The following is a 26,104-nucleotide window of genomic DNA, read 5'->3' as shown; positions in this document are numbered from 1 at the left end:
GCCGAGAAGTCCCTAACTTCGTTGCCTTAATCTCAATCACTTTAAAATTTAATTTTAATTATTTTTAAATTAAATGAACGAATAGTCAGCCTTCTGGCGGTTCAGACCTTCACCGAAAGCGTCGACTCTCACTCCGTGCCAGTCCATGCCGACCCGGAACCTGCTCTCCTGCAAAAGTTTCTGTAGGGACTCAGTCTTTAGGTGCGCCGCCTTTGCCCCACCCATCACAGTATTGTTGGGCATTTTTATTGGCTATAGAGCTCTGGTTTCGTTGCTCTGATTGGTCATCGGCGTGCCGTCGCGAGGATGCCAGTTTCCTGGGGTACGCCGCGGGCCAGCGGAGGCCTAGGGGAGGTTGTGAGGTTCCCTGAGCAGGAACCCGGCTGGGGCGCGCACCGGCTCTCCCGCACTTAGTTCGTGGGCGCCATGGCCAGCGTCCACGAGAGCCTCTATTTCAACCCCATGATGACCAATGGGGTGGTGCACGCCAACGTATTCGGTATCAAGGACTGGGTGACGCCGTATAAGATCGCGGTGCTAGTGTTGCTGAACGAGATGGGCCGCACAGGCGAGGGCGCCGTTAGCCTCATGGAGCGGCGAAGGCTCAACCAGCTGCTCCTGCCGCTGCTGCAGGTGAGGGTCTCCGGTTCATCCAGCAAACCCTTACTGTGCACCTGCTCTCTGACGGGACAGCTCCCTGGGGGCTGGGGGTACGGGGATTTATCGGATACTTTCTCTGCCCTTTTGGACCGCGAAAAATATAGTTATTACCACCAGCTAACACCCACTCGAGTATTCTTGCCTGGAGAATCCCAGGGACAGAGGAGCCTGGTAGGCTGCTGTCTATGGGGTCGCACAGAGTCGGACACGACTGAAGTGACTTAGCAGCAGCAACAGTTAGTACTTACGGTGGACCAGGCACTTTACATGCGTTTTGGGGGGGGCAGGTTTATATCTGACTCCAGCATTTATTAGCTGAGTGACTGGGTGAAGAGTTATTTTCGCAAATCCTCCGTCTTATGTAGAATGAGGCTACATGTAGGCCTGAGCGTTGGAGACACAGGTACAGGCCCTGTACCCTAGAGGACCTTAATAAGTGGTAACAGTGACATAAAAGTAACAGCCAACATTGATCCCTTACTGTGTACTGAGCACTTTATGGGCTTCTCTGGTGGCTTAGACGGTAACGAATCTGCCCACAATGCGGGAAACCAGGGTTCAGTCTGAGTCAGGAAGATTCCCCCCTGGAGAAGGGAACGGCAAGAACCCACTCCAGTATTTTTGCCTGGAGAATTCCATGGACTGAGGAACCTGGCAGCCTACAGTCCATGGGTTAGCAAAGAGTCGGACACAACTGAGCAACTAACACAAGCACTTTACATGTTTTATTTCCCTTTGCAGACTCAGATTGTAACTCTTCTGCTTACCTGCTTTGCGACTTGGGCAAGTTCCATAACATGTTTGGGTCTTTGCTTTTGCTCTGTAAAATGGAAAACAATGATTGAAACTGTCATGTGATGGCTGTGTTAAGTTAGAAGATCCATGAGAACATTTTACAGTTTGGCACATAATAAATGCTCAATCAATTTTAGCTATTTTCATTTTAATCTCATGCACTTTCCCTTAGATCAGTTGTGGTTTTTCCATTTATTCGGGTGATTATATGAGTGACATCTCTCTCCCCTACTAGACTGTAACCTCCATGAGGGCATTACTTTGTCCAGTTCTTGCTCACCTTGTATCCCCAAAGCCTAGTACACTATAGTTTATAACAGGCTTTTTTTCAATTAAGATTTTTTTTTTAAATGTGGACTGTTTTTTAAAGTCTTTACTGAATTTGTTACAATATTGCTTCTGTTTTATGTTTTGATTTTTTTTGGCTGCAAGGCCAAAATGTGGGACTGACCAGGGATTGAACCCACACCCCCTGCATTGGAAGGCAAAGTCTTAACCACTGGACCACCAGGGAAGTCCTTATAAAGGGCTTTTTTAAATCCATCACCTTCTTTGGGGAAGGGGGAGGAGTACTGAGGACACAGATTAAGTGGCTTGCACAATTAGTTAAATGAAAGTAGTAGGGTCTCTAGAACTTGCAGCTCCCAGTCCTATCTACATTCCTGTTATAAGTGTAGAGCCCAAATAAATAAAGTCTGTCACTGTTGCCATTGTTTCCCCATCTATTTGCCATGAAGTGATGGGACCGGATACCATGATCTTAGTTTTCTGAATGTTGAGTTTTAAGCCAACTTTTTCACTCTTTTCTTTCACTTTCATCAAGAGGCTCTTTAATTCTTCACTTTCTGCCAGAAGGGTGGTGTCATCTGTGTATCTGAGGTTATTGATATTTCTCCCAGCAATCTTGATTCCAGCTTGTGCTTCATCCAACCTGGCATTTTAATCAACATATATATAGAATTCATCTAGCTAAGTTCCAGCCTTTACTTATTTACTTATTGTTTGACTTTAAAAATTAGCTGTTTTTGAACTATTCAACTAATACACAAAGATTCATTGTAAAACTTTAATGATACTAAAGTTGATAGAGTGGAAATTTATGGTTCTTTTGTAGACCCTCTAATCCTGTTTCCTCTCAGAGATTATCAGAATTCATATTCCTTCATTCACCTATTAATATTTACTGAGTAACAGTTTAGAATGAATCTTTCTAGACCTTTTGCTATGTATATCTGTATATAGATAGGTTGCTGCATATGATTATAAGTATGTATACTTGTATCCTTTTTATTTAATTCTGCGGTTTTTTTTTTGTTTGTTCATTTTACATAAGTGCTACTTCTATCCTACAGCTTGTTCCTTTCACTTAACAAGTCTTGGAGATCATTCCATGTCAGCATATTTGAGTAGATTTACCTCATCCTTTTTAATGGCTGCATTGTATTCCACAATGAGAAAAGAAGCATAATTTAACTCATACTTTAAAAAAATTAAGCATTTTTTTTTTTTTTTGCTATACTTCAAGGCATCTGGGATTTTAGTTCTCACATCAGGGATTGAACCCATGCCCCCTGCAGTGGAAGCCAGAGTCTTAACCATTGGACTGCCAGGGAAGTCCTTAACTCATACTTTTTTTTTTTTTTTTTTAACTCATACTTTTAATTAATGTTAAAATTTATAGATTATAAATGAGCTCTTTATTGATGGCTTTTTAGATTCTTTAGTTTTTCTTCATTTCAGACGATGCATGGGGAATATACCTTCCCTGGAAGTGGGCTTGCTGGGTTATCCACGACTAAATATGTCCATATATATATATGTATGATTCACATTGTTGTACCCCTGAAACTGACACAACATTGTAAATCAACTACATTCTAATTTAACAAAGAAAGCAGAGAGGTTGATAAATGGACTCATGTATGCAGCTGTTTATCAATCTCCAGCTCTTTAAAATTTTTCTGTAACCTTTCAATCTCCCCTTTACCCAGGGCCCAGATATTACACTGTCTAAACTTTACAAATTAATTGAAGAATCTTGTCCTCAGCTGGCAAACTCAGTGCAGATCAGGTAAGCTCCATTTTCTTCTGTATATATGAAAAGATGTCAAGTAGATGAAAATTAGAAAGTGGCAAATGGTGATTATTTCCTTAAAAAAAGGTATCTTTGTTATTCTAGGTTGTTTTCCTAAGTGCCTTAATTTTTTTTTAAATCCTTAAAAAAAGGTATCTTTGTTATTCTAGGTTGTTTTCCTAAGTGCCTTAATTTTTTTTTAAATGGATAGCATTAAACATACTGCTTCAAAATTTATTATTCTGTATGGATCTACTTTGTTCCTTTTAATTGTTGCAGAGAATTTCATTTTTACTGGCTGATATGCTACTTTGAGAAATTTTATAATCAAGAAAACATCGGCAATGATACTTTTCAGAATATGGGAGTGACAGTTTGGATTTTCAGATAGATTCATTTTAGGTGATTGTCATATCAATGTATGACAAAACCCACTGAAATGTTGTGAAGTAATTAGCCTCCAACTTAAAAAAAAATAATAATAAATAAATAAAAAAGAATGAAAAAAAAAAAAAAGAAATGTGGGAAGATATACATAGGGCCTTCCTAAAATCCTTACCTCATTTTTCTTGTTCAGAATCAAACTGATGGCTGAAGGCGAATTGAAGGATATGGAACAATTTTTTGATGACCTTTCAGATTCTTTTTCTGGAACTGAACCAGAAGTTCACAAAACAAGTGTAGTAGGTATGAAATTCTTCTAAGGAGAGCAGAGAATATTTTCATTGCCGTGAACGGCTCTCTGAGTCACATCTGTTGACTCTGTTAACAGTCACATCTGTTAACTCTGCTGTAGTCTGAGCACACGCAGTGGGGATGTTGGACATGTTTTAGTTTGTATTCATTGCCTTGCCATTTTGATCTGTGTTTAAATAACTGTCTTGTGGAAAAGCATCTTCTGTTTTGTCTACTGTCATCAGAGTATTAGACTGGTTGTGGAGCCTTTCAGGGTTTCTCAGCTCTTTCCCACAGTCCTCTGCTCACTTGTCCACATTGCACAACTAAGTCAGGGTCACCAGCTAAGGTTTTATGAAGAGAGTTAAGAGTAGATTGTTGTTATAGTTTATAAGTCTAGGGTATACATGAAGTTTCCTGGTGCTCTTCTGTTAGCTTTATAGCCATGCTCCATCCACCTGACTTTTCTTTCCTGGTAGTTCTTATGGTATTCACCATCAGTTATTTGTTGATCTTCCATGTGCCAGTTTCTGGACTTGAAGAGAGACTGGAACCTTTCTCTTAAGGCAGATTACATTCTTGTGGTTGTGGGGAGAAGGGCGGGCAGATAGTAAAAAGTAAACAAATAGGATAACTTCTGATAGTTCTAACAGTCACGAGAAGATACGTTGGCTGCATAAAAAGTGGAGTGTGGGTGGGAGGACTGAGCTTTTAATTAAAGAGAAAATCAGCTTCATAAAAGGTGATGAAAGAACATTCTTGGTGGAGGAAACAGTCTTTTTTTCAATTATTTTGAAGGAAGAATTGCAACAAATAGTCATTGACTTGGTGTAGCCCGGATTTTGAGTTACTGCCTTCGCCTGGTCTGTGTCTTGTTTTGTAGGCTTATTTCTGCGTCACATGATCTTGGCCTACAGTAAGCTGTCTTTCAGTCAAGTGTTTAAACTGTACACTGCCCTTCAGCAGTACTTCCAGAATGGTGAGAAAAAGACCATGGAAGATGCTGATATGGAACTTGCCAGCAGAGAGGAGGGTGAAAGGAAAATGGAAAAAGAAGAACTTGACGTATCTATAAGGTAACTTGGGTTTCTCCAGCGTGAATCCCTTTCCTGTGAAATAGCGTCATTACAGGCACAGTAAATCCTCATTCATCCAGAGTTTATGCATTGACTGTCATCTTTTTGTCCCTCCAGATCCAGGAAGTGGACCTTTATAGGCTGCATCAGTTAATTCCTTCCCCTCTAACTTCTGATTGGGAGGCACTGATGGGAAATCCAGAGGGTCAAGGAGAGTAAGGTCAGGGTGTTGATTCATTGGTTTCCTTCCTTCAAGGTCATGGTGGACTGGGTGTAGGGTCACCGCCTCTATCAGTTGGCCTGCTCTGCAGACCTCAAGGGTCTGGTTACTGGGAAGGTTTCCCAGGCTTGGTGCAAAAGATACCCCACTCTTCCCAGCCCTGGGGGTTGTATTACTCACTATGGCTTCTCCATCCCCTGCCACTGTTTCTGAAAGTGGTCCTTTATTAGATTCTTCTCATGTTACCCCATTTGAATATGCCATTTGTTTTCTGCTGGGACCCTGAGCGGTAGTGTAGTGTTCGTTATATCACAGTGAATTAACAATTGATTAATTCCGTGAAAACTTATTGAATGCCTCCTAAAGTTTAAGCCCTGGGTATGTGGTGGCACTGTTCAGCTAGTTGTTTAAGCTCAAAGCCTAGGTGTGTCCCTGGGTCCTTCGCCTCCTTCGCCCCAACAGCCAGTCCTGCAGATCCAGCCAGAACTTCCTCCACAGTATGTTTGGAATCAGTTCACTTCTTTCCGTTGCCCCTGCTTCCCCGATGGTCTCAGTACCTGGTCTCTTTCCTGGATGACTGCTCCAACCTCCTGGCTGTTTTCCCTGCCTCCACTCTTGTCTCCTTACTCTCAGTTTTGCCTGCAACATCCAAGGGAACCATCACGGATGTAAATCACACTACGTGTTCTTATGCCCCAAACCCTCCTTGACTGTCCATGGAATTTAGACAGAAATCGGAGGTACTGGGGCCTTGGTACCTGTCTGATCTGGCCCCTGTCATCTTCCTTACCTCTTTTTCCTGCCTCTCCCTTCACTGTCAGAGTCTAATGGCTCTGGCTTGATTTCAGTTTCTTGAATACGCCCAGCCAGGCTCTGCCTCAGGGTGCCTGGTTTACTCTCCCTGGCTTCTCACCTCCCTCGCTTCCTTTCACCATTCAGCTCCCATGGCCTCACACAGGCCTTCCCTGACTACGTGTGTGAAGTAACCTCCATCCTAAGTACTTCCATCTTCTTTATTTCCTTCAAAACTCTCCTCAGTAAGCAACCTTTTGCATTTATTTACTTACTCATTTATATTTGCCTTTGTACTCCATCAACAGTTAAGACCCTCCTTCTCTGTTATATGTCACCTCCTTTTCCTTAGTGCTTCGCCTGCAGTGTCTGAATACGTGTTGGACAAATGAGAATCAGAACATGTCATCCAATGAGACATGTCAAATGAGGGAATCAGAACATGTCATCCATTGCCCACACTGGTAACTAGCCCCATAAAACACTTTGTGTTGACTCCCTTCCCTTTGCTGTTTCACGTCCCCTCTTCCCAGCTGTTACCTGGGATCACCTCCCAAATAGACCACTTGTGTTTGGAGGGAAAAACGTGTGTGTGTGTGTGGTGTTTCATATTTCCTGATTTCAAGGAGCTCACGGACTGGGGAGGAAGACTGACATGGAAACAGACAATGCCAAGTAACAGTGTATTCAGAGCTCTGAGAGAAGCAAGTCCCACCTACCCTGTGTAGGCTGGCTGACCCCCTTGGGGGCTGGGGGGTATAGCCAGAGAATATTTCCCTGCAGTTCCTAGGAGTGGCCTTTGTATGGTTATGTGATTTGTTCAGCACACACTGGGAGCAGGAAGATTATAGTACCAGTGAGTACTTGGAAAAACTCAGACTTGCTCACAATGCTTCTCGTGGAGTGGAAAGGTTGTACCTTGTAGAGTTGAGTCTGGCTCTGGAGTCAGACCCCTGGATTTGAATTCTGGCTCCTCCACTCCCTCTCTTGGGCAGATCACCTTCTCTGTACCTCAGATTTCTCACCTGCAAAATGGGGCTTGTATCACCTCCTCAGAGGGTTGTTGTGAGAATTAAATGATAAATCTGTATAAAATGTTCAGAACTGTGCCTGATATACAGTAAACGTTGGACAAATATGTGCTATTCTTCTTGAAATGTCTCTTTTAAGAAGCTTCCAGGAAAAAATGTGATCTCTGTCCTAGTCCTAGCTACTTTATATGCTTTTAAAGTAGGAGAATGTCAATTCTTCAGAAATGTTGAAATGCAGACTTTTCTTAATTAGGTTTGACTTTGTCCTAAATTAGTCTGATTTACTTAGGTCTAACTACATTGTTTCGATCCTATTCTAAGAATTCATTTGTGTGTAATGTAACAGTATGTCTAATGTTAAGCTGTATGGTTTCAGAAAATAGTATGCATTCAGTAAACTGAATTTCATCACTGAAATAGAAGAAATGTATTTAAATGTTATTCTAGGGAGTTCCCTGGTGGTCCAGTTGTTAGTACTCGGTGCGGTCACTGGTTGGGAAAACTAAAGATCCCACAAGCTGCACAGTGTGGCAAAAAAAAAAAAAAAAAAAGTCCCATTACAGAAGAACGTGCAGACTGACACTTAGCTTCAGCTTTTCTTTTGCTTATTGTTGCTACGGGGCAGTATTTGTTTCCTGCAGTAAGAGAGGAGGCTTATAGGGTTATACCATGTGGGTTTGCAGCAGAGGCTATTAGTCACTGGAACTACATCTTCTCTGTGCTCCAAAAAGGACCTAACAAAGGTCCTTTTTAAAAAAAAAATTATTTATTTATTTTTTGCTGCGCTGGGTCTTCAGTGCTACATGGACTTTCTCTAGCTGCAGAGAGTGGGGGTGGGGGGGCCTACTCTCTAGTTGCTTTGCATGGGCTTCTCATAGCAGTGGCTTCTGTTGTTGCAGAGCACAGGCTCCAGGGCCCGAGGGCTTCGGTAGTTATGGCTCCTGGGCTCTAGAGCACAGGCTCAGTAGTTGTGATACACAGGCTTAATTGCTCCGTGGTATGTGGGATCTTCCTGGACCAGGGATCAAACCTATGTCTCCTGCATTGGCAGGTGGATTCTTTTTTTTTTTTTCAATTGCTGTTGCTCAAGCATCTCTGCCCAGATAAAACAGAAACGTGAACCCAAATTATTGAGGTTAGAGAGAATACGAAATAACAATGCTGAGAGCTGGGATGGGGAGAGGAGGCACATCCTTCTCAGACTCGAGCCACCTGTGCACCCTGCCTCCTGCTGTCTGTGGAGTTTGCTTCCTCCCACTGTGCTGTGGCTTTCGGGCCTGAAATCCATTCTCCACTGGGTGCCGGCAGCTGTGACCACTGCTGTCGGCTGATGAGGCTCGCCTGCTGCCCTACCGAGGAGGTGCAGGATGGATCTTCAGTACCATGAGTCCGCCTGCTGCTGCTGGTTGTAAAGCTGTAGTTTGATCTGATCTTTGATCTGACTCACAAGGTTCATGAACAACAGGATTTCCACCAGCTGCGGGATGGCCAGACCCAGTGCTACACCACCAAGTATGAAGAGGTTGCTTTGTATCCAGTTGACCAATCTGTCAATACAGCCATGGGTGCAGATGACTTGACTAGCTTCCAAGTAGTCAAAGGCCTGTGTACCTTAGCCACACATGGTGTTGATCACTGCCTGGTTGGGGGGTAGGCAAGCAATAGGAGTAAGACCCAGAACAGTGCTCACGGCTGGGGTTGTCTTCTGAACAGTTGAAGTACATGTTCAGGGGCCAGTCGTAGGAAATCCCTCCATAGCAGCTGAACTCCTCCTGGCCAAAAATCTATGAGGTTCTGGAGGTCCAAGTCATCTCGGTAGTGCACGATGGCATTATTGATAATCTCACTCACTTTGCCCCGCACCTTGTCTGAGAAGATGAAGCCCAGGACCCCAGCTGCCAGCTGTAGCAGGAACACGACGGTGAGACAGAGGGAGAACGTCTGCAGGAGATGTTCTCACAGAGAGATCATCTGATGCAGCCGCAGAAGGTGAGCAGGAGCATGAGGATGCCCACCATAATCAGCAGGATGGCTGGGTCCATGGCCAGGCAGGCCAGTGCTGCCTCAGGGGGAGCGGCTGCCTCTCTATTTGCACTGGTGCCAACTGAACGGGGTACCCCCAGAACTGTCCTCCTCCCCTGGGGGGGGCTCTCCTGGTGTGGACTTTACCTGGTGTGGCTAGGTAAAGGTTACAGGGAACAGAACTGCCCTCCCACGGGGAGCACACCAAGGGCCCAGAAGGGTCTGTGGCCTTTAATTTGAGGAACTAACAACTTAAGAGCCTTTATTCCCAGGCTTGAGAGAGGAAGAACCATTTTCACTCCAGAAAAGAATTAGAATGGCATTAGGCTCACTGGCTTTTGCCGATTCTATTTCCTGGAGATTTTGTGTAGAGGAATAGGAATGGAGGTTGAGTTTCTCCAGAACAGAGCGAAGGGAGGGCTGAAGCCTCTGGTTAGTCTTTGCACCCAGAAGCCTACCTTCTTCCCTAGACATGCCCTAAGCCTAAAATGCAGGTGGATCTCAGAAGATTCGTGGGAGCTTGGGAAAATCCAGGTGAACTGGCTTGGGTGGCCAGGCAGAGTAAACCTCCAGGATTTGGCTAGGGGGTAGCTCTTCCCTTAGCTGCATAGCTTCTGTGGGAGGAGGGCTGAAGGACCAGGGGTGAAAGGGGCTGGCAGGCTGGTTCTTCACCATTGAACCACCAAGGAAGCCCCAAAAGTCCCTTTTAACTAACAAAAATTTCTATCAAAAGTAGGAAGTCTTTGGTGTTTCTTCATTTGTCAATGATTTAATAAAAATCTCCCAACTTCATTAATTTATTCAACAAATGCTTATTCAGTGCTTCTGGTGCGCCAGGTACCATGTTAGGTGCTGCGCTGTCAGCCCGGAGGAGAAAGTCCCGGTCCTCGTGGAGTTTACCTGGCTGGGGAGGGTGAGACGGGAATCGAGAGGTAACTACGTTAACAAGTAATGTAACTTCAGAGCCTGCCATGCGGGAAAGGAACACCTAGTGCTCCAGGATACAGAGTAACTGTGGGATGCTGTCAGGAAACGGCCCTTTAAGACTGGGAGCTTGCTGACAGAGGAACCAGCCCTGAGAAGAGTTGTCGGAGCACATGCAGACTCACAGCTCCCAAGACAGGACAAGCTGGCATACTGGAGGGACGGAAGGAGGACAGTGTGGCCTGAGCACATGAGGCCAGGAGGAGGGGCTAGGTCACCCCTCCGGTCACATCCCTCCAAGCGTTCAGGTCCTCATGGCCTCCTTGGGTGTTTTGAAACTGTTCCCTGTCTCAGTCCCTCCCCTCCCCTGCTTTTGTCGCTACCCTGCTCAGAAATCTCCAGAGACAGAGTCTCCCAGCCTGGTGTCTGAGGTGTTCCCCAGTTGCCCTTTCTGACCTCAATTTCTGTTCCTCAACATGGGTCCTTTACCCCAGCCGTGCAACTCTGCTCGTATCCCTCCAAGAGGCCGGGCGTTTTCCCATTCTGCATCTTTTGTTTTCCTTTCCTAGAATGCCTTCTTCCATCCTCATCATTTCTCCACTCCTTCCCCACTTTTAAAGTCCTCACTACTCCAAGTGGAGTGGTTTCTCCCGTTTCTAATGCAGAGATAATATTCATTCATTCATATTGTTTACTGCCATCATGCCACATGGGCTGGACTTAGCCTTCACCAAGACCATGAGCCCATAAAGACATTGTATTTTCAGGGACCTAGACTTGTGTTTTATGTGTGCCCCTGGCCCCATTTGTTGATGGTTTAATCCTGTTGTATTTTTAAAATTTCAATTATAGTGGGTGATTTAGGCACTTTAGAGTAGTTTCCAGAGTCCTTTTGAAAATCAGATGAATGCCATGTACTATCCTTGCATTAAAAATATGTGTTTTGCTTGCAGTTTTACAAGGTTCATGGGCTCCTAAAGCCCTTCATAGGCCCAGGTTAAATGCCTTTGATATACAGCCACTTGTAAGTCTAAAATTCTGTCTCAGCTGGTAATTGGATTCATAAACAAATTTATTTGAATCCTTTTCCTAAATGAATAACACCCTTCCTAAACTGAATACCTTTGTGGCTTGTTAAGAGTTACTTTCTCTGGCATGTATTTGAGGCCCTGAGGAAGCACAGGAGTCAGTAAAAGGATGGTTTGGGTGGTGGTATTCTCACTTGCTTTTCCCAGCCTTGTTCACGTTGGCCACTGTTGCCAACTTTTCACTGTTGTGAAAAGTGAAAGTGAAGTCGCTCAGTTGTGTCCAAGGCCAAACTTGATCTTTATTTATAGTAAATCTAATTGCCTTTATTTGTAGCTTTTTTGCTTTGTGTGATTTTGGTTCTATTTTATTAATGCTTATTGTTCTTGTGTCCTTTATTATAAACTACCTCAAATCTTTTTTTGGGGAAAGGGTTAAGTAAATAAAGCATCTGGTGACGGTGAGCATCATGGACCTCAGAGGAGGGTGGGCCGGGAGCAGTGTATCCCATTTCATACAAATCCTCATTGTCCTCTAGCCTTTTTGTGTACTACCGTATTTATTTCAAGACTTGGGCTTACTTTCTTTGAGGGATATGTTAAGAGAAAAGGGCATCTTATTGCCCAGACACTTCACTCTTTTCTGAGAACCTGGCCTAGGAATTTTCTTTCCACTTCCCTCTAGGTCACTGTTGTTTCAGTGATCTTTGTTGTACCAGGTCAGGGCTGGTTCTGGGCATCTCTGATACCTGCAGAATCTGATATACTTGCTGCCTTGTGAAACCAAGAGAATATTAGAGCAGCTTTTCCCAGAGTATTTTCTATGGGATGCTAGCCCTTCTTGATAGATGTGAGGAAAGAATTCCTCGTTCAGATGAGTTTGGTAAATGGTGCATTAAACAAAAGTGAATAAAGTGTCTCTCTGTTGGATTTATTTAATATGTGACTTGAATCTCCAAGGAGGAGAGGGTATACAGCTGTCCCCAAGTGATTTAAGCTCAGCAGCATTTTTTTTTCTTTTAGAATACCCATTTCCATATTGTTTGCATGAAACAGTTTGAGAACTGCTGTATTAGAGTGCTTATAGAGATATTGTTGAGTAAATATTAATTTTTATATTTATTATAATCCTGTATAGAGAAGGCATTTCTTCAGAGTCATGTGGCAAAAGGGTATTATTCATACCCTGTTCTCAAAAATAAGACTGTGCATGCATAGATTTCTCAAGTTTAGATTTTTATCAGTATATATCTTGTTTATTTGTTCTGTGTAATCTCAGCTTCTAGGCAAATGGTTATTTCTTAGATGAATCCTCTTTTTCTTATTCTTGAGCACAGCACTGTCTTATATCTGTAGTGAGGCGTGTGAAATTATTCATTTATCTCCCAAACTCTGAGTGCCCGTTGTGCGCCTGGGTGTTGATGTACGAATATAAGAACAGCCAGTGTGATGGTAGTAGATGCTGTGACCCATGTTTCTGGGAGACAGTGGGAGCTCAAATGAGAGATGTCAGGAGTGATTCTTGGAGGATATGGCACTTCAGGTATTCTTGAATGATGGATGGTGCAACAGTCCAACAGTAGATAGAAAAATGGGCATTGCAGGTCAAGGAAGTGGCAGGTGTGCATCTTGGCATGATAGGAAATTGTAAGGAGTTCATCAGGGCTGGGGTGTAGATGAGAAGGCAGAAGAGAGAGGTAGGACCACTCAGGAAGTGTTACACCTGCCCTGCTAAGCAATGTGGGCTTTATTCTGGAAGGTAATGGGATTCCCCAGAGGGGTTTTAAATCAGGGATGATATACTTGCGGCATGTGGGATCCTGGTTCCCTGACCAGGGATCCAACCATCATCCCTTGCATTGGAAGCAGAATCTTAACCACTGGACCACCAGGGAAGTCCCTAGACTTGCATTTTAGAAAGGTCATGCTGGAGGCTGTATAGAGTTGAGATCTGCTTATTAAATTGTGTAAACTTTATCAGGTCATTCAGCATCATTCCTGAGAAGAGAGAATTAATTTTAAAAGTTTTTAAGCTTTTCTGATGAAGAATCTATTTTACTTTGTAAGCATTACCATTTTCACTATTGTGTAATTCTGTATTGTTTTTACTTAATTTTTTTTCCAGAGAAGAAGAGGTATCTTGCAGTGGGCCTCTGTCCCAAAAACAAGCAGAATTTTTTCTTTCTCAACAGGTAAGTTGGTTCTGTGATTTGTCATAATTTTTTTCTTTTTAATTCTGTGACATTATTTGTTGTTGCTGTTCCGTTGCTCAGTCATGTCCGATTCTTTGTGACCCCATGGACTACGGCACGCCAGCCTTCTCTGTCCTTCACTGTCTCCTGTCATGACATATGTTTGTTATGTGAGTAGGTTTATTAGTAAAGTGGCATTATTCTTACTCTTGGTCCTTTTTTCTTCACTAACAATGCAACTGTAGCTATATGTCCCTCCCTATTTTGTATGTGATTTTATTTCTCTATTAGAGTCGTAATGCATGTTCATTTAGTAATGGTGTCTGACTAACTCAGCCCCAAAACGTGATTTGGAAGACTTACTACCCTTTTCCCAACTTTTCATCAAGGACATTTTTAAGCAGAAATAAAATTGGAAAGCATTGTACGGCAAATACCCACATCCCCATCATCTGGGTCCTACAATTAATATTTTGCTCTGTTTATCATATATCAACCCATCTAGTCACCATTTCATCTTATTTTTTGGATACATTTCAAGTTGCGAACACCAGTACACTTTAGCTCAGACATTTCTTACTGGTGTTTTCGAACCTACTTTAGAATTTTTTTTATTTGGTAATATAGGCTGAACGTTTTTCTTTCATGTTGTTTTCAGCAAAGAATTTTGATTTTTGCTCTATTTTTAAGTTTACTCTAATTTTATTATTAATTTTCTTTCTGCCAGAAGATGTAATGTTTAGATCTAGATGCAGATAATAGAGTCACCCCTGCAAATGAATTTTAGACAGATTAGAAAAACCCATCTAGACAATTGGTTACCTGTAGAGGAGAAAATAAAGCTGGACCCTCACCTCATCTTTGCACCTCAGTACTTTCCAGGTGGATTAAAGGCTTCGCTGTAAACATTTAAAGTTATAATTAGACTAGAAGGAACTCCATAGTAACTTTTAACTGATCTCTGGGTGGGGAGCTTTCTAAACATAAAAACTGTGGAAGAAAACATGTGGGAGATCATTTGATTTTTTTCAACATAAAAATGAAAAATGTCTGCATGTTAGTACATGTTCTGACAAAATTAAAAGTCAAACAACAAAATGGGAAAAGGATTTGCAATACATATGACAAAGAGTTGATACTTTTGCTTTAAAAATGGTATTTTCAAAGACCAGTTGATGATGAGACAAATGTATATTATTAAGTGAAAAGGGCAGATAGTAAAATGATATATTCTAACTTTGTTAAAAAGGTGTGCATGCTGCCTCTGCTGCTGTCACTTCAGTCGTATCCGACTCTGCGGCCCCATAGACGGCAGCCCACCAGTGTATATGTATAAGCACATACACACACAAACACACATACATATACACACACATAGAAAAAAGACTGGAATAGGATACACTGACATAAAAATGGTGTTATTTCTGGATGGAGGAGTAACAGATGATTTTCTGTGTGCTTTTCTGTTTTCTTCTATATGCTTTTTCATATTTTTGGAATCTTCTATAATGCTACAATGAATTAAAATAGAGTTAGAAATTATTGTTACTCAAAGAAAAGTTTGTCTAGGTAAAATTGAAGCGTCTATAACCCAGTTAAGTACTAATCATTAATTTAGAAGTAGTTTTCTATGTATTTTATATAATCGTTGCTGGTAACGTCCATATGAAACAGATAACCAGGAGAAGGGCAAGTGTGTGCCAGAAGGCTCTCTGCCAGACTATGAATACATACTTCCTGCCTTGAAGGCACTTACAGTCTGGGGTTGGGGTCAGCTAGCACTTTTAATATAATGTAGTAAGTACTGCAGGAAGGGTTAGTGCAGGGGGCTTATAGGAGCATGTAGGTGCTTATGGGAGAAGCAGGTGGCTGAAATCTAAACTGGGCCCTGAAGGCCGAGCAGGCGTTTGCATGCAAGAGTATGTGGGTGGGGTTGGTGGTTGCGAGACACGTAATTCCAGGAAGAGGAAACAGTGTTCTGCAAGGTCAAGAGGAGAGTGTAGGAGCTTTCTTGGTGGCTCAGTGGTAAAGAATCCGCCTGCCAATGCAGGAGACACAGGTTTGATCCCTAGTCCAGGAAGATCCCACTTGGTGGGGAGCAACTCGGCCCATGTGCCATAACCATTGAGCCTGTGCTCTAGAGGCCGGGAGCCATAACCACTGAGCTCATGTGCTGCAACTGCTGAAGTGCCCTAGAACCTGCGCTCTGTGACAAGAGAAGCCACTGGAACGAGAAGCCTGTGCACCGCAGCTAGAGTACCCCCCCCTTGCTGCAACTAGAGAAAAGCCCGCACAGCAACGAAGACCCAGCACAGCCAAAAATAAAGAAATGAATAAAATTGTTTTTTTTAAAAAAGAGGAAAGTGTAGGTGCAGAAAAGAAAGTAAGCAGGTGATGCTATTTAGTATATGTGTCCATATGTTTATTGGCCATTTCTTCCTACTGAGAGTTGTCATTTTTAACTTTCAGGCTTCTTTGTTGAAGAATGATGAGACCAAGGCCCTCACTCCAGCTTCTTTGCAGAAAGAGTTGAACAACTTGTTGAAATTTAATCCTGATTTTGCTGAAGCGGTGAGCCTCTTCCAGAATCTGTTCCTAAATTAGAAAGCAGGGACAAGACTGTTGAATAGTTGAGTAAATGTGGATTGGCCCGCTGACCTGGGTTCTTGGAAGGAAATCCTGCGGTTGGCACGTAATTGACTTAGCCTAGGCTCCTCCCCAACCCCGGGGCCCAGGAGGGATTTCTTCAATCTATTGATGTTCTCTTTCATTCATCATCTCTCTGATGTTGTGAATTATGGACAGGAGATGAAGGAGATGACAGACTGATTTGTTTTTTTTAAGTTTGAGGCCCCAAAATTCTTTTCTCCTCTTTTGTAAATGTTTTTGTTGTTGTTGTCTTATATATTTTTTAAGTTAAAATAATTCTATTCTTTATTGAATTTTTATCCTGAGAACTTTCTTAATAGCACCTGGGTTTTGCCATCTGACTTTATCCACGTATAGAAATACATCTGCTTTGCTCCTTAGTAACTGGGATCTGCCTGCTGGAGGGAGTTTTAATTCAGTGAACCAAACAAAATGAAAATAGTGTCAAAATAGAAGATAATTAACTTCTAAAACTAATAAACTAGTAAAAGTCTCACTGGGTTTTAACTTGGACATTTAGAAAAATTGGTTTTATATTTGTATGAATTCAGGTTTTAAGACCTTTTTTTTTTTTTTTAATACTTACCCAATTCCTTAATACCCAAGCTAGGTGATTCCCCCTCAATCCTCATGTATAATCCATGGATCCTAATATAACCATGGATGAATATTTAGGACAAAACTCTGACACCCATGCTGGTGGAATTCCCTTTTTTTTTGTTTGGGGACACATTCTGGGGAAGAAACCAGCTAATGTACCTTAAGTCTATTTTATTCTGCCTGTGGGGAAGAGATTAAGCTAAACTGTGACTTAGGAGGGTAGGGGATACGTGGATGTCTACAGCCAGTGGACCTCTCTGAATTAATCTGACACAAGAGGAACAGAACATTTAAAATATGTTGAATGTTCCTCCTTTTAGCACTACCTCAGCTACTTAAACAACCTCCGAGTTCAAGACGTTTTCAGTTCAACACACAGCCTCCTTCATTATTTTGACCGCCTGATTCTTACTGGAGCCGAAAGCAAAAGTAACGGGGAAGAGGGCTATGGCCGGAGCCTGAGATACGCGGCTCTAAACCTGGCCGCCCTGCACTGCCGCTTTGGTCACTAGTAAGTGTATAAACTTTTGTCTATGTAGAAATTGAAGAAATTATCTCTCAAATGTTAATTGAGATGTGTTTTTAAAAATAGGCTGTATTTGACTTAGAGAATGAACTTCATGGTTAAGGGTGGGGGGTAGGGATTGACGTGCACACACTGTTTTTATATTTAAAATAGATAACCAGCAAGGACCTACTGCGTAGCAAAGGATCTGTTCAATATTACATAATAATCTAAATGGGAAAATAGTTTGAAAAAGAACAGATACATGTATTTAATAGATGTATAACCAAATCACTTTGCTGTACGCTGAAACTAACACAACATTGTTAATCAACTCTACTCCAATATAAAATAAAAAGCTTAAAAAATATGCTGTATATTTTTTAAAAAGGAGGAGGAAGGGGAAGAAAAGAGAAAAAGAGATTGTTCAACCTGACCTTGTCAATAACTTGCAAAGAAGGAAGCTTTTTGCACTGAACAGAAGATGATGAAACCCTCTGCCTAAAGAGTCTGCCCCCTGGAGTCACTATTTAGCATTGCCGTCTAAGTGCTTGGCCTCTTGCATTACTTCTAAGAACAACCGGCACTGAATTAAAAGGAAATTAGGTCATTAGGCCAGAGATTCCCAACAGGATTTTTCAGAGGAAATAATGCGTATGTAAAAGTTATTTTCAGTATTTGAAAAAGCCAAAAGGAAGCTGTGCCTTTATTTGACAAAAGACTATGTGGCTTGCCGAAAGTCACGTTTGTGTTTTTGGTTGGAATTCAGGGGGCTCAGTTAGGTGACACTGACTTATGCCATTATTAAGGTATGCCTATGATTTTAATAAATAAAAATAGGAAATTGATCAGTTATTTTATTAATATTTAGTAAATAGAGTTAACAGGGTAAAGTCTTTCAAAATATGGGATCTATTTTGAAAATAATGAAATAACGTGAATAATGGTGAAAAGGTAGGAAATTACTAACTGATAGAGTCTCTCCGCCTTCCTGTGGCTTTTTCCCATTTAAGAAAAATTGGTTTCTGACACAGGCATCTTTGAGTCGAGACTAGAGTGTATTTCTAGAAGTGTAGTGTCCAAAGTTCAAGAACTGAGACTTCTACACCTTGCTCTATGGCCCAGGCAACAATAAGGAAATTCTATTAACTTCTGATTGTCACATTTTCAAAGGGACTTAGACAAGCTGGAGCTTGCCTGGGGGACAGTCTCACTGGAGGCATTCAAAGCCATTCCATGTAAATAGTGTGGGAAGGATGTGAGACTGTGTAGCCTGGAAAAGAAACAGTTTAGCCAAGCGTGTATTTGACATCTTTCTGTAGTGAAGGTAGTGTGAAAAGTACTTAGATTGATCAAGGGTGTGACTACTAGAGGAGATTGAGAGCTGGTAAGTGCCAGTTAAAGGGCAGAACAGTTTTGCTGTTTATGAGGAGGAGATTTCTTTGTATAGAACCTTCTGAGAAAAGTGTCAGCAGAGTGCTAAGGTGTGCAGCGGGGGTGACATTCAGAGAATTCAAGCCTCAGATTGATACTTGAACCAAAAAATGTTTAAGGCTACTCTGAACTCCATGATTTTGTGAGATTCCATGTTCTAAGAATCAACTTCTTTTTGTCTGCCCAGCTTTAGTAACCTCTTTGATCACAGCCTTTCATGTTTTACGTACTCGTAATAAATAGCAACATCATTTGAATATTTGCCAATAACCTGTTTCTGTGTTACACACAGCTTGCCCTTGCATTTGGAAGTTTGTGTATAGTCTGGTAGATACAAATAATTAGTCTGTTGATGTATAGAATTTCTCCATGTTTGCAATATTATCAATGGATAGGCAGCTAACTGTACGGAATTAATTACTAGTTAATTTCTGATTTACTCAACTCCAGGCTTCTTTATTTTTAGTCCTGGAGCTATGAGACTGTATAACTGTCACTGAGCTAATAGGATTGTGATAATTTCTTAAAAATCTTTATAGTTACTTTTTGAGTGTCTGTTATGTACTAGGCATTGTTCTAGGTGCTGAGGATACAGCAGTGGGAAAAAAAATGTGCTCTGTTCTCATGGAGCTTGCAATGGGAGAAATAAATAATAAATAACACTAAACGTAATTTATCAGGTAGTGATAGATCAGGATAAGGGATTAAAGAGAGATGATAAGTGTTATTATTTTCATAAGTAACACTCTTCTTCCAGATAATTGCACAGGTCTTAATCTTCAACCTTTGTTAATATTTGAATAGAGATTTAAAGGATTTGAGGCAGTGAGTAATCTGTGTGTGTATCTGGAGAAAGAGTATTCATATCACCTAGGACAGCAAGTACAAAGGCCCTGAGGCAGGATTTACTTGGCATGTTTGAAGAGGAACAATGACAGAATGACTTACGGTCAGAATGACGTAAGTAAGGGGGGAGTAGAGGAGAATGAGGTCATAGAAGTGGCAGAGGTCAGAGCATTTAGGGTCCTGTAGGCCTGGAGAATCCCAGAGACAGAGGAGCCTGGTGGGCTGCTGTCTATGGGGTCTCGCAGAGTCGGACACGACTGAAGCGACTTAGCAGCAGGCCCAACTAAGGACATTGGCGTTTACTCTGAATGACATAGGAAGTAGTTGTTAGAGGCTGCAGATCTTTCTGCTCTGGCATTTTGCAAACAGTATGACAGCCAGCATGTTTCAAATATTTCAACCAGTTTGCTTCTTGCTATTTAATGAAAATTTTTATCAGAGGCTTTTCTGATTAGCAGCAATGGAAAACCATTGATTCTTCAAGGATTTGCCAGAAACTTTGAAGTTTCTGTGTTGGTAATCTACTTTTTCTTCCTGTCTGGGAAAAATAATCTTTCTTTAGTTCTGTTTTAGCATCCTATCTGTACAATTCTCCCAGAAGACTTTTTCTAAACATAATTTATTTGGTCATCAGATGTTCAACAAAGTTACATCGACTGGTATATATAAGGGGCCTCTGTGTGAAGATGTGCTTCCTGCCTTCAAATAGCTTATATTCTGGTGCATCTAAGCATTAAAAGGGATTTAAAAGAAATATAAAATAGGTAAAAATGTGTCTTTATCCAAACAGGTAGTATTGAGGAAGAATTCAGCTCTCCCAGTTAAAATTAATAAAATTAATATTGCTCTTGTTGAAAGAAAATTTTGCATAAAATTTTCCCTACATAAGTGATACCCATAGAATTTCTGATTCTATTTTGAGATCTCAGTGACCCAGCATTTACAGAATTTTTGTGACTTGCCACTGGGGAACCCCAAGTTTAAGACATTGCTGGTGCCCCCTGCAGGTTAAAGAAATAAAACTAACATTAAATAGAGGGTGATACAAAATAGTATTAATATTTAATTAAGTACTGCAAGTAGATACTTTTTCTATGGGCTTTTTCAGAAGTGAAGGCTCAGTGGGGCCAAGAATAGTTGACTGAATTTCCACAGAAGTTGCAAGGTTAGGGGAGACATCCCAGTTGGAGAGGAGCCACATGAGCAGAAAAAAGAAATCTCAGAAGTGAAAATCTTCCAAATACTTTTCAAAACTAGTTTTGAAAAAATTTATAAAAGTATCAAATACCATAGTTCACAAAATTTTTCAAATAATGCCGAAAGGAAGGTGATGAAAAGTAAAACCTTACATCCTCTCCTTGTCCCTCCCCTCGGCAGAGTGTGTGTGTGTGCGCGCACACACGTGTGCACATGTTCATGCACTTAGTCACTCAATTGTGTCCAACTCTTGCGACGCCATGGACTGTAGCACCCCAGGCTCCTCTGTCCATGGGATTTCCCAGGCAAGAATACTGGAGCAGGTTGACATTTTCTTCTCCATTGGATCTTCCCAATTCAGGGATTGAACCTGCGTCTCTTGCATCTCCTGCATTGGCAGGAGGATTCTTTTATTTTTATTTTTTAATTTTTTTAGGAGGATTCTTTTAATGCTAAGCCACCTAGGAAGCCCTCAGCATTAGACAACTAAAAAAAAAAAATCTTAGGAGCTGAGATAGGGAAAACCAGTACTTCAGATCCCTTTTAGTAGAACTCCACCTTAGAAGGGACATGTTCTGTGTCTCTATTGTAACTGTTTCTTTTGCTTCTGGGATGGGGGTGTCTGTGAGGACTAAGCCCACAGTTTCAACTTCCAACCCAGAGGCCTGCACGCTGGTGAATTACCATACAGATGACTTCCTGTTACCGTTGCTTACACATGTTTGCGGTTGTTAATGAGTTATTAATGTTCAGTCTGTCGTTAGTCAACAGGCAGAGCTTGCCCTGCAGGAGGCGATTAGGATTGCCCAGGAGTCCAACGATCACGTGTGTCTCCAGCATTGCTTGGTGAGGCCACCCTCCTGTCTTGGAAGTTCTGCCTGTGGGTTGGGTTGTCGGCATCTGAAAGGCCCCATATGAATTAGGTTGTTTTGCAGTTGGAAGGTCCTCAGTGGTGATGGTAAACTAGTTAGATGGTCAGGGGGATTCAGGAAAAGCAACCCAGCTGTATTTATCTTTCTTAATTCTTGATGTCCATTTTGTTTGGGGGCATTTCTTGTCTACAAATTTAAATGCAGCTTGCCATGCAAAACTGTCACACTAGACACTGGCATGAAGGAAATGTGTCTGCAGCACCTGGTAACTGGATAAGAGCTTGTGCTGTCAAAGCGTCATCACCAAGCACATCATCAAACAAGTAGAACCCAGTTCAGCAACCACCTGAGAATTTCACTTTCTCACTTCCAAGGCTTCCACAGGCCTCATGTCTTTTTTTTTCTGGAACATTTGCCACTCACGGCTCTCAGAGGTGAAGAAGATAAATGGCTTGTTTATTTCAGTCTGATGGTTTTAATGTGTTAGATGGGTTTCATTTCAGTTCATAATTTGTGAAAGTGTGTTTTAGAGGGCTTATTTTGTCCCTTGTTAATTTGTTCTTATAACCATGCTGATGCTTTCAGTAGAACATTAGCCATTATCGTTGTTTTGATACATTTTGATGACTTCTCTTGCCAGAGCTGGCTTTACGTGCTGGGACAGAAGAGATCTGATAGCTATGTTCTGCTGGAACATTCTGTGAAGAAGGCTGTACATTTTGGGTTACCAGTAAGGCTCATCTTTCTATGAGATTATTTAAACAATTAGGGTAGTTTTATTCTTGGTAGTTTCATGTGACCTTAATTATTAATTAAACCACTAAATTCTTTGAATAGATTTCCCTCTCCTCCTCTTATCCTAATAACATCCGTGAAAGTTCCATTTATCAATTTGATGAGATCTTTGTTTAGTGTATTGATCAACACTAAGCTACCACATCTTTATTTAGAAAATTTTTAAGAAAGAAAACCAGTGACTGGCAAACTCTATAGCCTACAGGCCAAACCTGGCTCTCTGCCTGCTTCTGTATGGCCCTCAAGCTAAGAATGGGTTTTACATTTTTAAATAGTTGGGGGGAAAAAACAAAGAAGGATATGTGGCATAAACCAAATGTGGCCTGCAAACCCTAAATTATTTACTCTCTGGTCCTTTATAGAACAAATTTGCTGATCCTTGTTTTAAGTACTAAACAAAGCCACAAACCAGTAAACCTATATTCTCCAATGACAGATACTGAGGGGCATTGAAAGGGCACAAGTCCTACACATGAAGTTGTAATGACTGTAGAATCTAGATTGCTATTGCTCTAAGAACCTTATTCTGTCTCAAAAAAAAAAAAACAGATAGACTTTATAAGCACAATTTTTGTTATGGATTTGAGTGGACTTTTTTTAGTTGAGCTTTCATCCTTGAAAATTATACCAGAAATTAATGAAGAAATAGTTATGCTCCTAATATGCATTTTTTCCCTTAATCTCCTACTACATAATGTACCCAGCACTGTTTGACATATACTATGTCATTTTAATCCTTAAAATAAGTCTGCATGATAGGTTTGATGCCCATTTTACAGATGGGCTTGTGTAAGAAGCTAAGTGACTGGCCCTAGGTCACACAGTCAGCAGCAGAGGCAGTGTTTAAGTCCAGATCCATTTAACTTCAGAGCTGGCCCTTCTCACTGTACCATTAGCTTCTCTTCCATCCTCTAGTTTTTCAGGAACATTTCTCATATGGGTTAGGGTCAGGCTGCAGGTACTTTCTTTATAAATAGTGATGTCATTGAGCACGTGTTGAAATATCCCAACTTTCTGAAGAGCAAAACAAATTCTGTCTTGTCATCTCTATCTTGAGTTGTGCCTATGTCTGTCTCCTTAGTACCTCGCCTCCCTAGGAATACAGTCCCTGGTTCAGCAGAGAGCTTTTGCTGGAAAGACGGCAAACAAACTTATGGATGCCCTAAAGGACTCGGACCTCCTGCACTGGAAGCACAGCCTATCAGAACTCATCGATATCAGCATCGCCCAGAAGACAGCCATCTGGAGACTCTATGGCCGTAGGTGCGTCTTCAAGCCCATCATCAAGGCTGCAAGGACACAAGTCCTCTTACAGATGAGCGGAAGCCAGAAGACTGGTGCTGTGAGGGCCAAATGGATGGAGGTTGTTTTTGTAGGGGGTTAAAGAAAGTACTTTAAAATTTTTAAATATTTTCTACTTTGTACACAGACTTTGCAAAGGTTTTTCCTATGCCCATTTTTTTTTTAAATCTACTTCTTTTTAAAATTAATTAATTAATTAGTTTATTTTTGGCTTCACTGGGTCGTCGTTGCTGCGTGCAGGCTTTCTCTAGTTGCAGCAGGCAGGCCTACTCTCTAGTTGGGGTGCACAGGCTTCTCATTGCAGTGGCTTCTCTTGTTGTGCGGCCTCGTTCTCAGACACGCGGGCTTCAGTAGTTGTGGCCCAGGGGCTGTAGAACTTGTGCTCTGTAGTTGTGGTCCGCAGGCTTAGTTGCCCTGAGGCATGTGAGATCTTCCATGATCGGGGATTGGACCGGTGTCCCCTGCATTGCAAAGCAGACTCCTAACCACTAGATCACCAGGGAAGCTCCTTCTCTGCCTGTTTTTATTTACTCCTCCCAACTGCTCTGGGAGGTAACTGGGGGTGATCTCCATTCTCGGATGCACAGGACAAGGTTCACACATCTGATCTGCCCCAGATAACAAATGAGTTAACAAGTTAACAAGCATGGACCTCCACACTCAAACTGAGGTCCTTGGACTCCAAATACCACGTCCCTGTGCTCTGAGATGCCATGGGTCACTCAAGTTGAGCACCCTCTTAACCCCAAAGCTGTTACATAATGAAAGCTGCTTCCCTGTTAACCAGGGTGTGTTCTCTGGACCATCTCCGGCCTGGTGTGTAATTCCCATTTATCCTCCTTTGTTGCTGTTCAGTTGCTAAGTCATGTCTGACTCTTTACGACCCTGTGGACTGCAGCCCGCCAGGCTCCTCTGTCCTCCACTCTCTCCTAGAGTTTGCTCAAGTTCATGTCCAAGCTTGGAAGTAAATTCTGAACCAGATTTTTAATCCTGAAGCCCTGTCGCTACCTCACCTCTCACCTAGACAATCTGCTGTTTCTAGGAATTCAGTGATGAAAGGAAGTGCCTATTGTATCAGTCTTGTTTTTGTACTTGAAATAATTTTTGGCACAGTGTGGTGTGAAACAGATGCAGACACTGGCCACTGCTTCCACTGTCAGAGCAGCTGGTGCCAAGATGGCATCAGGTCTGAATTTACTGTGAAAGCTAATTAACATGCTGTTTCCCCAGGGAAGATTAGAGGTGGGGGTGGGGGGAGGTCTGGAGCTTGGAGCTCCCAGTTGTGTCATAACCACCACGTGTTTCCTTTGAGGCCACACCTTTGAGGCTTTCCTGCTCTCCTTGTCCCGAGGACAGGAGGCCCAGCATTGGGAGACAGCTACTCTCACGGAGCCAGAGCTTGCAGAAAGGCGTCACCTCCTCCATTTCCTCTTGGGGTAACTGTAGGGTGTAGCTGAGGGGCACCTGGATCTCTTGACTGACAGGGATGCCTTTTCGTCCCCTCCCCAGCACTATGGCCCTGCAGCAAGCCCAGATGTTGCTGAGCATGAACAGCCTGGAGTCCGTGAACGCAGGCGTGCAGCAGAACAACACGGAGTCATTTGCTGTGGCGCTCTGTCACCTCGCTGAGCTGCACGCAGAGCAGGTAGGCAGGTGACCGGGCCAGTGTGCTTCCGGAGCAGTGCAGGCTCTTCCATTTCTCTCCTCTAGTGCTTGAGAAAAGCACAGACAGCTCTGGTTGGATGGAGGTGGCGGAAAGGGTGAAATCCCATGAGTAGAAATGGACTGGGTATAGAGTCTGCAAGGTTTGTGGAGCTGAGGACCTCTTCTGGCATCGGGGAGGGGACTAAGAGATCAGCTATTTCTAGGTAGCAGATGGAATAAGAAGGAGTCTTTGAAATTTAGGGTGGAAGAGCTGTGTGTTTGTGGGAAAGGGAAGAACATAATAAGAACACAGCTAAAATGATAACAGCTAAGGTATGTCATATATTTGTTCTGTGCCGGGCTCTGTGGTCAGTGATTTCCATGTGTGATCATTCAGATCCCTCACAGTAGCTCCATCAGGTCAGCTTTGGTATCATCCGATTTCACAGAAGAGAAACTGAGTTCCCAGGAGCGAAGTCCCAGACCCACGACCAGTGAATGTCAGTGTCAGATCTTCAACCCAAGGCTTACTGATTTAAAAGAAAGACATTGGGAGTATGGCGTAACCTTGACTTACAGCCCAAGTAATTTTACATAAATCTCTTTATAGGGGATTGATGCAAGGGTTGCTCATGTTGCTCTTGGCTTTCTTTTCCCTTTGCTCAAAAACGTCTTTCATCAGAAAAGGTCGGGGAACGCTCTTATCTAGAGCCAGCTCTAACTGCTGCCTTGCTGTAAGTGCATTTCCTTGATCATATTATTTTCTCCACCTCT

At 42.2% G+C, this 26,104-nt stretch overlaps 1 protein-coding gene and 1 pseudogene across 1 annotated transcript in view; one reads left to right on the top strand and one right to left on the bottom strand.

The window, feature by feature from the left end:
- The first annotated feature begins 305 nt into the window (after positions 1-305).
- ANAPC5 (anaphase promoting complex subunit 5) overlaps positions 306-26,104 on the top strand; it is a 34,335-nt gene continuing 8,536 nt past the window's right edge. The window contains exons 1-11 of the mRNA XM_043901892.1: positions 306-633; positions 3,447-3,526; positions 4,107-4,216; positions 5,088-5,280; positions 13,420-13,486; positions 15,956-16,057; positions 17,056-17,246; positions 21,482-21,563; positions 22,230-22,319; positions 23,466-23,647; positions 25,196-25,331. Coding sequence (XP_043757827.1) covers positions 427-633; positions 3,447-3,526; positions 4,107-4,216; positions 5,088-5,280; positions 13,420-13,486; positions 15,956-16,057; positions 17,056-17,246; positions 21,482-21,563; positions 22,230-22,319; positions 23,466-23,647; positions 25,196-25,331 — 1,440 coding nt within the window. The 5' untranslated portion in view covers positions 306-426. The remainder of the gene's footprint in view (positions 634-3,446; positions 3,527-4,106; positions 4,217-5,087; positions 5,281-13,419; positions 13,487-15,955; positions 16,058-17,055; positions 17,247-21,481; positions 21,564-22,229; positions 22,320-23,465; positions 23,648-25,195; positions 25,332-26,104) is intronic.
- LOC122695645 lies at positions 8,699-10,318 on the bottom strand (annotated as a pseudogene).

Source organism: Cervus elaphus, chromosome 5 (genome assembly GCF_910594005.1).
Source record: "Cervus elaphus chromosome 5, mCerEla1.1, whole genome shotgun sequence".
Classification (NCBI taxonomy): Eukaryota; Metazoa; Chordata; class Mammalia; order Artiodactyla; family Cervidae; genus Cervus; species Cervus elaphus.
Note: the sequence above shows the minus strand (reverse complement) of the source record. Positions and strands in the feature narration are given on the sequence as shown.